At 33.8% G+C, this 12,898-nt stretch overlaps 1 protein-coding gene across 1 annotated transcript; it reads right to left on the minus strand.

The window, feature by feature from the left end:
* Positions 1-3,489: 3,489 nt before the first annotated feature.
* On the minus strand, positions 3,490-7,169 carry LOC147402392 (P-loop containing nucleoside triphosphate hydrolases superfamily protein). The gene is made up of 10 exons (XM_086444033.1): positions 6,374-7,169; positions 6,205-6,288; positions 5,969-6,130; positions 5,770-5,876; positions 5,490-5,674; positions 5,221-5,385; positions 4,902-5,120; positions 4,757-4,794; positions 4,550-4,677; positions 3,490-4,314 (listed from the first exon to the last, which is right to left on the minus strand). Exons 1-10 carry the CDS (start codon positions 6,594-6,596, stop codon positions 3,715-3,717), a joined length of 1,911 nt encoding a protein of 636 aa, XP_086300159.1. The 5' UTR covers positions 6,597-7,169; the 3' UTR covers positions 3,490-3,714.
* Between the last annotated feature and the right edge of the window lie 5,729 nt (positions 7,170-12,898).

Consider the following 12,898-nt stretch of genomic DNA (forward strand, 5'->3'; position numbering starts at 1 on the left):
ATAAATTGACCATTTAACCATCTTTCTTTTGGAGATGGGTTTCGATTTTATCAACTGTGTCATGTGGGCATCTCATATGGGAAGGTATCGATGTTTCGTGGTTAGAGATTCTTCAATGATTCACATTATATACAATTGGTATCACCCAATAATGTTACTTTTTGAACAAAGAAGATTCTCAAGTCAAACTTTCAAAAAGAGAAAAATAAAGCAAATAAAAGGTTCAAACCATTATCGAATGGGTGGGCGCTGTGGGTTCCCAGCATCTTTTCAACATGTCAAACATTTGTACTTGTAGATGATATTTTATTGGAAAATGCTGGAATGACACAGGATATTTACTGCGATTCTCACAAGTCTGATGTGGGATGTGCGTATAACCATAGATGTGTTTTCTCGTGATATGAGTAAAAACCATCTACGGTTTTGTATGTATGTCCATATCAGAATTTTGAGAATCACAGTAAATCCTGTGTCACCCCAGCACGACTCTTATTTTATTTTCCTCAATATGGGTGTTATTCAGTGGAATGACTATTTTTAACTAGTATTAATCATAGTCACAAAGTTCGGACTTGATAATTATTTGATGAGGTTCAATTTGGAAAAGTTTGGTAAAAAAATCGACAAAATTTTGGAGATTATATAAAATATTTTATTGGATTTCTCACTAAAGCCCATCATCTGCGACCTCTTTCTAAGTCCTAACTTCTTTCTTGGGGTCTGAATGTTGAAAAAACTAAAATTTTCGAGAGGAATGATAAAAATGTTATCATATTCCCTGATTAAGTGAGGGATCATTGATTAATTTGTCAATTCATCAAATTAATCGGTTAATCCCTAATTCGAAGATTTTTACGGATTTTTTGAAAAATTCGGAGAATTTTGTAATTATGATGTTAATAAGCACCACTTACATATCATGTTTTTAAATCTCGTCAGAGACCGAAGCATCTCGTCTCGCTCATGAGCACGAGGGATTGCTGGAGGGTTAATGCAGAATTGATGTTATTTTGAGAAGTATTATGGTGATGCCCCATATCTAAAACCAAATATGATCATTGATGAGTTTGACATAGGTGATTTTTTGTGATTTAAGAGATGTGATAGTGGTGTTTATAGATTTCCATATCAAACACTCGTAAAGGTTGCAAATTATCCAAAACTAATCGAATTAATTCTCTTTCAATTCAACCATAGAAATATATTGATCAAATTTGAAATGTGTTCCAGTCTTTGAGATATATTTATCCAAGTCGAGTATTAGCTCATCCTCACATTTAAACATGTAACGAAAGAAGGAAGAATGTTAGAGATATGCGATCGAAAACTAAATCTATATTGTCCCAACCACCTTTTTATCACATGCCAAACAATGAAATTAAATAGGAAAAGGCTGAAGTAATATTGAAATTGACATCGTTTAATTATTTAACACATTGCTGATGTGGATGTATGTACGGAAATGAATGCTTTTCATCGAGATACGAGCTTTATGGTTTTGTGCTCACCTCCACATCAGCAATGTGCGAATCAATGTTAATTTTAAAGTCACTCTAGCATAACTCAATTAAATATGGTGTTAGGAGCCAGTATTGTCTCTTATTCTTCTTTTTTTTAATTTATCAGTAGGCCTATGTTTAATGAGACTAGTAGGTGGCATGGTTCACAATGTTTTGGCACAAAACATTTGTCCAAAATATTCCATATTTTGAATTATTGCAGAATCTTTTGATCAAAATCCTCATGACTGAAACATCATATCAAAACAAAATTTTAAACCTTGCCTATAGATACAATTCAATCCCTAAGCTTAAAAGCGAGTAAAAAAATGTCGACCATTGATATCAAGAGAAGCGAAGAACATGAAATTAAAGAAATGAATCTCAACTAACAAATAAAGAAGCCTTTAATGGAGTTCCTATGAAAAAGAAGCTAAAGTTGAATAATTAAACAAGGGAGAAAATGATGTAGGATATCTATAATTCTAGTTAAAGTTTTACTAGTATTTCTATTTCTACTTCTAGTAGGATTTATATTTCTACTTCTAATAGGATTTCTATTTCATAGTTATGTTAAGAGTACAATTCCTTGTTAGTTTCTAATTTGTTTTAAATTCATTTTTATTATTTAGACTATAATTAGAAGTGCTTAGAGTCTCCAATTTGAGTTCTAATATGATTAGAAAATTAATATTATGTTATCGATAGGTTAGAAATATTAATTTTTAATATTTTAATATGATTATTAATTGTTATAATGGAGTTATCTATATAAAGAGCTCCAAATCCGAAAATCAATAATTAATTTAATTATATTTTCTCTTTTGATTATTTTTTTTAACTTTATGTTTTATTTTCTTTCAAGTTATTGCTTGTTTATCAATTAAATTAATTCAAATTAATTTTAAGTGTTCCATTGAATACAAGCTATCGATTCACACGCTTCCGCTACGTTAGAAAAGATAAGAGGAAATGATGTGTTAGGGGTTCAATTTGAACCATGATTTTAAATCTCGTCCGAGAGCGAGACGACTAGTCTGATATGTCTCGGTATCGACCACCAATGATACAAATAGATAAATCATCTCAAACACTGAAACCATCCTCAAAAATCGCTGATTTAAGTCAATCCAATGTCTCATCAAGTCATTGTTACACGAGATGACTCGAATAAATCCGAAAACTAGTTCGAGACGACTTAATCGATTTCATGGATGAGACAAAACGTCAAAACGAGTTTTAAAACCATGATCTAAACAAAGCAAATTAAGAAGAAATTAAAAGAAAGAGACAGAGAGAGTGATTATAAGTAGAGAGTGAGGCAATTAAAGGTTATTGAAGCTCGGCAGTTACAAGTAGTGGGGGATGAGCCAGCGTGAGAAAGACGAAAAGGCCCGTGGCCCTATGTCTACAATCTTGATTTCCAATCTCATATCTCATTCACAAATGAGACCGAGATAATTAAGTAAGGCAACAGAACTTTTTCAGATATATTTGTTGAGTTTAGTCCCACATCGGAATGAAATTGCCTTGTCTCTCTCTTATAAGCTCCAAGGCCTCTCCACTGACTGCTAGTTGGTTTTGAGTTGGACCCCAAATTTATCAATATGCGCCCGAAAGAAGAAGAAGAGGAAAGGGAAATAAAGCGATCTCAAGTTTGATATCTCATCCACAAATGATACCAAGATGAATCACTTGAGTCATCTTGGTCTCGGGTAATTTTCAAAACCATGGTTATATATGCTCAAAACCTAAAATGCCAAAATTGCCCCTCTATTACCTAATTTGGGTATTACTGTACTTCCTTAGTGTATACAATACATCCTCAAGGAGGATTAATCATCAACTAAATTCAAGACATCTATCACACAAAAGAATTACTGACTTCATGGTATACCCCAAAGGGACGGGTAAACTCAATGAGTGAAAGATCGAGGCGACAGCTAAGATACAGTTTATACTAATATATTGTTTGTATAACTTGTAATAAGGCTTTAAAAACAGAACATTTAAATACTCAAATCCAATATCAAAGTCGGAACATAACAAAGTTGTGGCGACCACCACAAGGATCGTGTAAGAAATAATTAACAGATCCCAACCAAACTCAAGAAACCAACCTTTACACAATGGAAGATGACACAAACATTATTCTAAAACAAAAACACAATCTACAAAGATCAAAAGTTTCTTACTACGATTTTTTTTTTCCTTAAGTTAGATCGGACATCCTTCTCCTGTGGTGACACACCGTTACTTTCAAATTTGGATAACTAGTATTGACCCCATTGTTTCTGCGTAAGGAGGGTGTCTTCAAATCCAAGACATTGCAATTGGGACTTTCTTTGGTGTTAATGTTCGGTTCACCAAGCCCGGACTTCTTATTTGAACTTCGCAAAATGGTTTTGAAATGCGAATCTGAATAACTAAGTGTCTGGGATTGAGAAAATTGGAATGATCTTCTAGTTCCCAAAGTCAAAGTTTTCAATCTTACATTTATTTCTCCATCTGCAGCACCTTGTCTTTGTCGACTGTTTGCTGTGGAAGTCATGAACCGAGGCAGAGAATTTGAATTGTTTCTTCGAACTGTTTTCTCAGCTATTTGAGGGCTACCTATGACTTCTCGAGGGCTTCTTGGGGTCTCTTTCTGATCTTCTAGAGGTACATATGTAGTTGAGAAAAGTTTCTTGTTTTCTCGTAATAGGAACTCGGCATTTTGTAATTGGTTATTGACTTTCTGCCATTCTTCTTCAGTGTCTCTCATCTCTTGATCAAGGTCTGCAATCCTCTTCTCCCGATGCTTCTTCAACTCCTGAACAAAGGCGGGATGGATTAGAAAGTAGAAAATGTACAGAAATATTTCTCCTCCTGAAAACATTTTCAGGAAATACATTCTTGAAAATAAACCTGTTCGGTTGAAATTAAAATGATTGGAGCAAAAAATGTTTTAACATGCAACATGGGCACAACCATGGCACACAACATGTGGCACTTATATAGTTAAAAAGACCCGCGAGCGCAGTTAAGAGGAAATTTGAGTAGGATACCTCATGAAGTTCTCTATTGGATTCTATTGCTCTCACCCTCTTTGCAAAGTTCAAAGAACAAGTTGTCTCCCCAACATCTTCTTCACATGGACTTACGTGCACAAGCATCAACGCCTTTGATCCGTCACCTAAACCAATCACGTAAGAAACAAGTAAGAGAACTGCAATATAAACAGTTCAATCAATTATGAGATTACAATACTCTACCAAGTGAATCTTTGAGAATTTGTGTCAGCTTGCTATTTCTGCAACCAAAGAAATAAAAACGAAAGTCAAGCTGGATTATGTGGAAAAAACATATAAATATAAATAACAAAGAATACAAGACAAAATGCAACCCAATTGAACTTGCCTATAAGGAACATGACTACATTTTCTTTTTAGGGCTGCAATAACGTCCCCAAGAGCTGACAGAGAAAGATTTATGGCTTTTCCCTCATCAAGAGTTTGCCCAGTCGCTCCCGTCTTCAACAGCCGCTCACTTCCTCCGAGGTCCACCATCCACAATTTGCTTACTTCTGCTTTACCTTCCTCCGTGCCTCCGGATCGGCAAATTGTAATTCTAGTTAAACTAGATATATAGAACTAAACAGATGATATAATTACCAATCCAAAATCCAAATTAATCCATCAAGAACAATTCAAAATCAAAAGAGGCCCGGAGAACCCACCAATGAGATCTGCTAGATGCCACATTCACATTTGTCCACGACGTAGATCGTGCACGTCTACCCTTTGTGTACAACCGACTTGCTTCTACGAAATTGGATATATTCACATCTGTGATCCCTTCAATTTCTATGAATCCATTTGGATCTGTTTGAATGTTAAGATTGCTGTAGAATAGAACCAACTAAATCATATAAGTTACCTAACAAATGGAGTCCCGAATTCACAAATTCAGTTATTCTTTTAGGTTCTCTCTTGGTGATGTGCTTACCATTTAGAAACCGTTCGGTATGCTCTATTGGACGGCTTGGCGACCAGTAGATCTTTGAGACTACCCATGTAGACTTCCAACATACTCATTGAGAAAGTAAATGAAACCGAGGTATCCCTAGAAGCTTGACAGAAGAGCTCTTCTAGAGCTCGAGGAACAATCCCGTGTTGGTTATTTGTTCCTTCCTGAAGAATTAGATCATAACAATTACAAATGATTATAATGGAAAATTCAATAACAAGAATTTCAAAATAACCCAAATTTCAATTCTATTACTGACCATAGTAAACGTCTTTCCCGTTCCAGTCTGACCATAAGCTAAAATGCAAACATTGTGCCCATCGAATGCAGATCTAAGGATTGGTTCGACCTCCACGAAAACCTCCTCTGCAGGATTTCAAGCAAGACAGAATCTCTTAATTTGAGTGGGAAACAACCGAATGAGAGAACTTTGAAAACATTTAATGTTTAGTATTCACCTTGGGTTGCTTCTTGAGGGAACACCTTATCCAAACAAAATTCTTTCTTACTTCCAGCAAACCTAATTACCACGTTTTCTGATCCAATGGAGATGGGCTCTCGAATTCTTCTCTTGTCGGTAGATAAAAATGGCCGAACTCGACAAAAGACTCTGATACTGCCTGAAAATTGAGAATTAATTACTCTGAAACACAATGTTTCGCAAACCCATAATTAAACCAAGTTGATCCATTACCTTTGAGATCTAAAATCTTGTTTAATGCATCTCTTCTCTTCTCATCCAAAGATCTTTGCTTCAACCTCAAACCCATAACCTCTCCTACAAAATTAATTAAAATTCAAAATATTTAGATCAATAATGACAACATTGATTTACAAATCATAGCAGGAATAATAAATCTTACCTTCCAGATTCGAGATCGTTTGTTCGAGCGATTTCTTTTCATGCTCGGGAACCACATTAACATCGGTATAAACAGCCCGGGTTGAAGGTGACTCGGGCAAATCAGAAACCAAAGGAAGCCCATCGAAGGAAGCCGGATTTGACCCAAGAGGGGATTCCATTGCCTCTCCAACTTTCTCTAGAGACAATGTGATCTGTTCTTCTTCTTCTGAAACTACAAACATTTTCTTCCCAAAGAACTATAACTAGTCCTCAAAGAAGCTTCAATTGGGGAGGATCAAAGATCTCACTCTCCAAATAAATAGGAGAAATAAATAACAAATTAAATGGGTAAGATTACTTTAACTTAAAACTACACAGATCCAACGCTATAGCAGTGAGTGCTTCACTACTACTTCTGTGACACCAGCATTGCATCAGCAAAACATGACAGAGTTGACAGACCCCAAAACCCTAGAAATCCAAAAACCCATACCAACAGACCAACTGTGTATCATTTATTTTCCATGATTAGACCTCTTGATTCTCTCAACAAACCCTTGTTAAGAGATTAGGGTTTCTACAACTCTAAGACAACCGTGACACCAACATTTGGACAGATCCCCAAACCCCAGAAATTCATAATCAGATATCAAAACAAACAACAGAGTGGGTATCAGTTATTTTCCACAATTGGTCTCTAGGTTCTCTCCACAAACCCTAATTTAGAGATTCGGATTTCTACAACTAACACTGTTAGGTGACGACATTAAAGCAAATAAATAAACTGAATCTCACATTGGTTCAGATCTGAAAAGGTGGGAGTTTCAAAGCTGAAACAGGAGCGTGTGAGGTGGGGAGGGGTAAAATGGGAATCACAGAAAAAGTAACTTTGACTGCAATTTTTGGAGGGTAATAACTCCCATTATTTATTATAATAAAACAGGAGAATACTTGGCGTTAAAGACAAACTTGTATTATAGCGGTAAAAGACAGAGTTTCTGACCGTTAGATATTAAATTTAAATTTTTTAACATCGGTTGCTGGAATCTCGGAGCGAAAGTCTATGTTTGTTGGAAGTTTCTTCAGGTATTGTGAATCTCCATAATTGTAATCTTGAAAATGCGCCATTTACAGAAGCTCGTGGCCACTAGATGATATAAGGGTAAAATAGTAAACGAGAAAAGTTTTTCTCGGTTTAGCTTCCCTACATAAGGAGGTGTATTTCGTGGACCTCCCTAAAATTCTAAAAATTTTGCTTTGCCTCCTCGACCCGGAAATATTCTGGTGCTGTGATCCTGAGAGATAGGTAGCTATTTACTCCCCTTGCTACACATGTGGCCCACCACAAGTTAGAGCTATTAACAAAAATCAGCCTCTTGTTTTATTTTTGAGTGATGCTTGAGTAACATTTAAATTGACATCGTTTCACACATTGGTGTGCACATAATCATAAATGCTTCTCACTCGTATCTCGATGAAAAGCATCTATGGTTCTATACACACATCCAAGTTAGTAATGTGTAAAACAATGTCAATTTCAATGTTACTTCGACATTTTCCATTTTTGAATAATGCTGAAGTGACCTCAAGATTGTACCCCATATCGTGTGAAATTGCGTGGGAACTATAAATGTTTTTCATTGTTCTTAAGCACTTTCAAGTCAGGATGAGTGATATGAGGTATAATCTTGAGGTCACTCCAGTGCGACTCTATTTTTCTTTTAATTGCAATGGAGAAAATCAGCTTAATAAGTAGTTTTCGATAGTCGTACTTGATTTTTTTATTATTATTGTTATGGGCTTTAAATAAATTATGGGTAGGCTATAATTACAACCTTCCATTCCAATATGCTCTCATTGTCTCTATCCATGTTCTTTTGGTATGTAAAATGAGGGGGGACTCAAGGGTATAAGAACTAAGAATCATGATTTATAGGGTTAGTATAGAGTAATTTTGTTTTCAAAAGTACTTTTATCGAATTAATTGTGTTTTTAATCAAACTTTTATAATAATTGTGATTGAGACATTGTTCATATGGTGTATTTGGAAACACTTTCATAAGTTGTGAGACATTTTAAGGGGTTAGTGGTAAACAAATGTGAAGATGGGCTCAACGGAATTAAATCACGGGATCAACTCTCCACAAGCTTTTACCAATTTAGCTCAAGTGGCACCTTCAATAAGTGATTGGTGCAATTAGAGGTCATTCATCCTAGTAATACTCTCGTCCAAACATGCTTAATTGCAGATTTTTTATGGGATCCAAGCATGACAAAAAGTTTTCAGGCACTTTTCTATCTACCATTGGAATAGGATTTTATACTAAGTAACTTAAAATTTGAGAAATAATTCTAATAATATTTTATAACTAACTTAAAAAATCAACGACATTTTAATATAAGAATGACTTAATTTACATTTTTTTTTTCTAAATTACAAGAAACTAAGATAAGAAAACTGAATTGGGACTACTTTAATTTTTGACAAGCTTTTGAATTTTGGATCTACGACAATTTGGAACTTGAACTGTAAGAGAAGTGATGATTTTATTATGAAAATCACTTTTATTAGAGTTTTAGTATGTTATGAACTAATGTCATGTTTTATTCTGTTGTTAAAATTTTATAATTTGTTATTAGACATTGTTTGTGCTTACGAAATAGGTTTCTTCTTTTTGACTAATGGGTAAAAGAGGAAAGACAATAAATAAGAGGAATATTATTGAAAAAGGAGAGAGAAAAAAAAAGATAACAAAATTGGAAGGGGTATTCTTGAAAAAGAAAATGATAAAGTTAAAAGTTGTCATTATTGAATTAAATCCTCACCTCCCTTTATACAAAAATAAAACTTGAGATAAAGAGAAAGGACAATTTTCCTCTTTTATTACATAAATTTTTTAAATGAGGTCACAAAAAATAGTTTATATAACTATATGGTATATGTCTTAAGATATCCAAATTGTTACTTAGTTTTCTCATATAAAAGGTATTTTATTCATTCACCAAGTTAATTTTACCAAAATATTATTTTATATTTCGCATATGAAATCGAACTTCACCAACATGTACCAGACATTAATTTGTCTAAACTTTCCAATTTCACTTTTGCTTCTCAAATCTTTTACAACACAAGCCAACATCAATACCAAATAGGGTCGTCTGATCAAATATTTGAAGTATATAATTTACTTTTAAAAAAGCCCCAAAGATAAATAAGAGAGCTGTCATCGGTGCCCCAACTTTACTTCTTACACTCTAATTGCTTAAATTACTTATCACTCTATAATTAAAGTTTAAAACACTCTTCAATCAATACAACGGTCTGGCTTAAATTATAATCTCAACATTACAAAACATTATAATACTTGATCAAATAATTTCAATAGTTATTTACAATTATGAAAACATGTGTGTGGTACACTATTCACTTTTTACGCATCTACGAATTTGTAAATTTAAAAGTGACGAACTTACAAATTCGTAAATATTAAAAATGATGAATTTACGAACAGGGGCAGAGACAACATTTTCTTGTAGTGGAGGTAAACTATGGTTAGTTGTATAGTTGAAGAACTTGAAGATAAATAGTTTTAGGGAGAAATTCAAAAGTTTTTGGTTAAAACTTAAAGAAAATTATATTTAGATCATTTTCAATTAGTATATGAGAAGGCTCAGTCAAGAAGCAATATGATCAACAAAAAATTAAAAGGGAGAGAGGGGGTTGGAGGGAGGTGAGGGAGTAGGGACAAATGGAACATATAATTAATTGAAAATATAAGGTGTCTCAAAGTTTTGTGGAGACAATTGCCCCTATCAGCTCCGCCACTGTTTATGAGTCCGTAGATGTATAAAAAGTGAACAGTGTACCGTGTGCATGTTTTGATAATTAAAACCAATAGTACACGGAAATCAGAATTTTGACATATTGTATGCACGATTTAGAAATTCATTTTTTTTATATTTTTTTAATTGGGGTGTAATAAATAAAAATTGGGATGCCAATATCAGGCCTATTAAATAAAGGGAAAGCTTTTCCTCTGTCTCTGTCTGAGGTTACGATTCCTTAGTGGATTAAAAGACAAAAATACCCATGGATTCTTTAGAGAGTACAGTGCAATACTATTACTACATATGTTACTTTCGCTAGAAAGGTAAGAGAGACCTTTATTGGGGTTTTCTTCTTTGCCAGGTAATACTTGATAAGAGGGCATCTAAGGTGCACTCTCCTAATAAGTCCCACCAAAAACTTCTGCACGCGTGGTGAACGTGCAAAGAGTGGGCCCACCGAGAGAGTCATATCAACTGGATCAATCATACCAAGTGATGGAGTAATATATATATATATATTTCTTTTTCTTGATCGTTTACTGTGCGTACGATGAAGTAAATTTTTTGTGGGACCAAAGATTGGGTTCCCATGCTTTTAGCCATCGTAAAGAAGGTAACATGAGATCGATATGAAGCTATCCATGATATGTACACACGAGAGGTCCATGGCTCCATGATATTGGACAAGTGGGCCCCATGGGGATGGTGGACGACTTACGAACGTTTGATTAGGTAAGGCGCATACTGCCAGGCACGTTGTAGACTGTAGCGTTTATTTTGTGTAAAATATATGATACGAAATTTTTATTTTTATTTTTAATATATAATATTTATTGCCAGACAAACTTACAATTCTAATACAACAATGGGAGTAAAAAATATAAAAGTTAAAAGAGCTTTTAGAGTCATGGTTTTAAATCTTGTCCGAGACGGAGATGACTCATCCGAGTTGCCTCTATAGTGTCCACCAACAAGACGAGTTGACAAGTTGTCGCAAAGACATGATTTATTCTAATTATAAGACTTTTTTTTTTTTTTAAATTCATCTAACTCAAATAAATTAGATCTTTCGTCCGAGACAACTTGGTCTCATTTATGAACGAGATGAGACGTTAAAACGAGTTTTAAAACCATGTTTAGAGTATGTCATTATTAATTTCAACTCTCACTGATCTAAGTTATAATAGCAAGAATCACTAGTTTGATCATTTATTTTAAAAATATGAAACAAAAATTAATGTATATTAAAAATATTCAATATTATAAGATGCAATCTTTTCCGCAATACCAATTTTATAGAAATTGGATTTGTGGATTGAAAGTTATACTAAATTTATAAAAATATGGTTAAAAAATATATTACCCTTTCGTGAGCTAAAAATGAGTTATTAACGATTCTGACTCACTGTTCATTTTAATTACAAAAACATGAATGATCATGTTTTCGTTATTAAAAAAAATAAAAATAAAAAAATTAGAATGGTAACAAAATCGACAGTTTTAAAGTGACTATTTCCAATTAGTCACTTTAAACCTGCGAAATATTCACTTTAAAAACCTTTGAATTTGTCATCACTCACATTTTGGTAATTAAAATGAACAGTGAATTGGAATTGTAAATTTGTCAAAAGTTGATCACTTCTTCATAAATATCCCACATATAAATGACTTAACCGGTATCAAATTTAAATATAATATACGAGGAAGGGTAAATCATAGTGTAAAGAAAATGAATAGTATTAGAGATAGTTTAGGGGTCTCTAAAATAGAGACCCCTTTTAGAGCATGATTGGAGCATAATTTTCGTTTGATAGATCTTTATTTTGAGAATTTGGAGCACAGTTGGAGCATGATTTCATCTTACAAGTCTTTATTTTGAGGATTTAGAGCATGGTTAGAGATGCTCGAAGGAAAAAAGAGATACTTTGGGCATCTTTAATTCCATTAGGAACGTGGTGTCTAATTCTATTTTTCGATAATAGTAAGTAAATCTTGATGTGCCAATAAAAGTTCTTTTTAATCCAACTTACCTAAATTAACGACTTTTTTAGTTTTGTTATCGAGCCAAATCAAAATGTAATTGAGTGGTTGAGTTCCAAGTCCAATCGACAAGTTTTAAAACATAAGTGTGAAGGGCATATCATTGTTTTGATTAGTGTCGGCCTACCACATCATCATCATCTACACTTTATGTTTCTCATTCGATCACTTGGCACTATTTTATATTTTAAATGAAAAGTGCACAATCTTGACCCATGCAATGTATCTTTTATCATACATTATGGTCCAAGGGCTACATAAAGAAGAATGAGTACATCAAGTTGGAAGCCAAAACAATTATTTTGTTATCTCCTAATATGAATTTGAGTTCTCCATTTCATTTAGACATGGATTTAACCAAAATTGATTAATGGGCATACCCCATTAATGGTATGCAAAGCTAACCTCAAATTATTTGGATAAGAATACACACCCCTCGTCAATTAATTGTAAGATACTAATTCAAAGCCAAATTCTTTTGGCCGAAGTTTAACCATTTTTTACTGTTAGAATTTTCAATTTTCTTTTAGCCATTTACAAGCTAGCAAATGCTAGAAACAAACATATATAATCACAAGTCAGGGGCACTTGTGATGATGCTTGAGACACACAAATAGTAGCATTGCGTTTAAACTTGAGGATTATGTGGCTACGTGAGTGTAAGGGTAGTCGCTTA

This window comes from Akebia trifoliata, chromosome 5 (assembly GCF_017979445.1).
Source record: "Akebia trifoliata isolate Shusen 1 chromosome 5, ASM1797944v1, whole genome shotgun sequence".
NCBI classification, from domain to species: Eukaryota; Viridiplantae; Streptophyta; class Magnoliopsida; order Ranunculales; family Lardizabalaceae; genus Akebia; species Akebia trifoliata.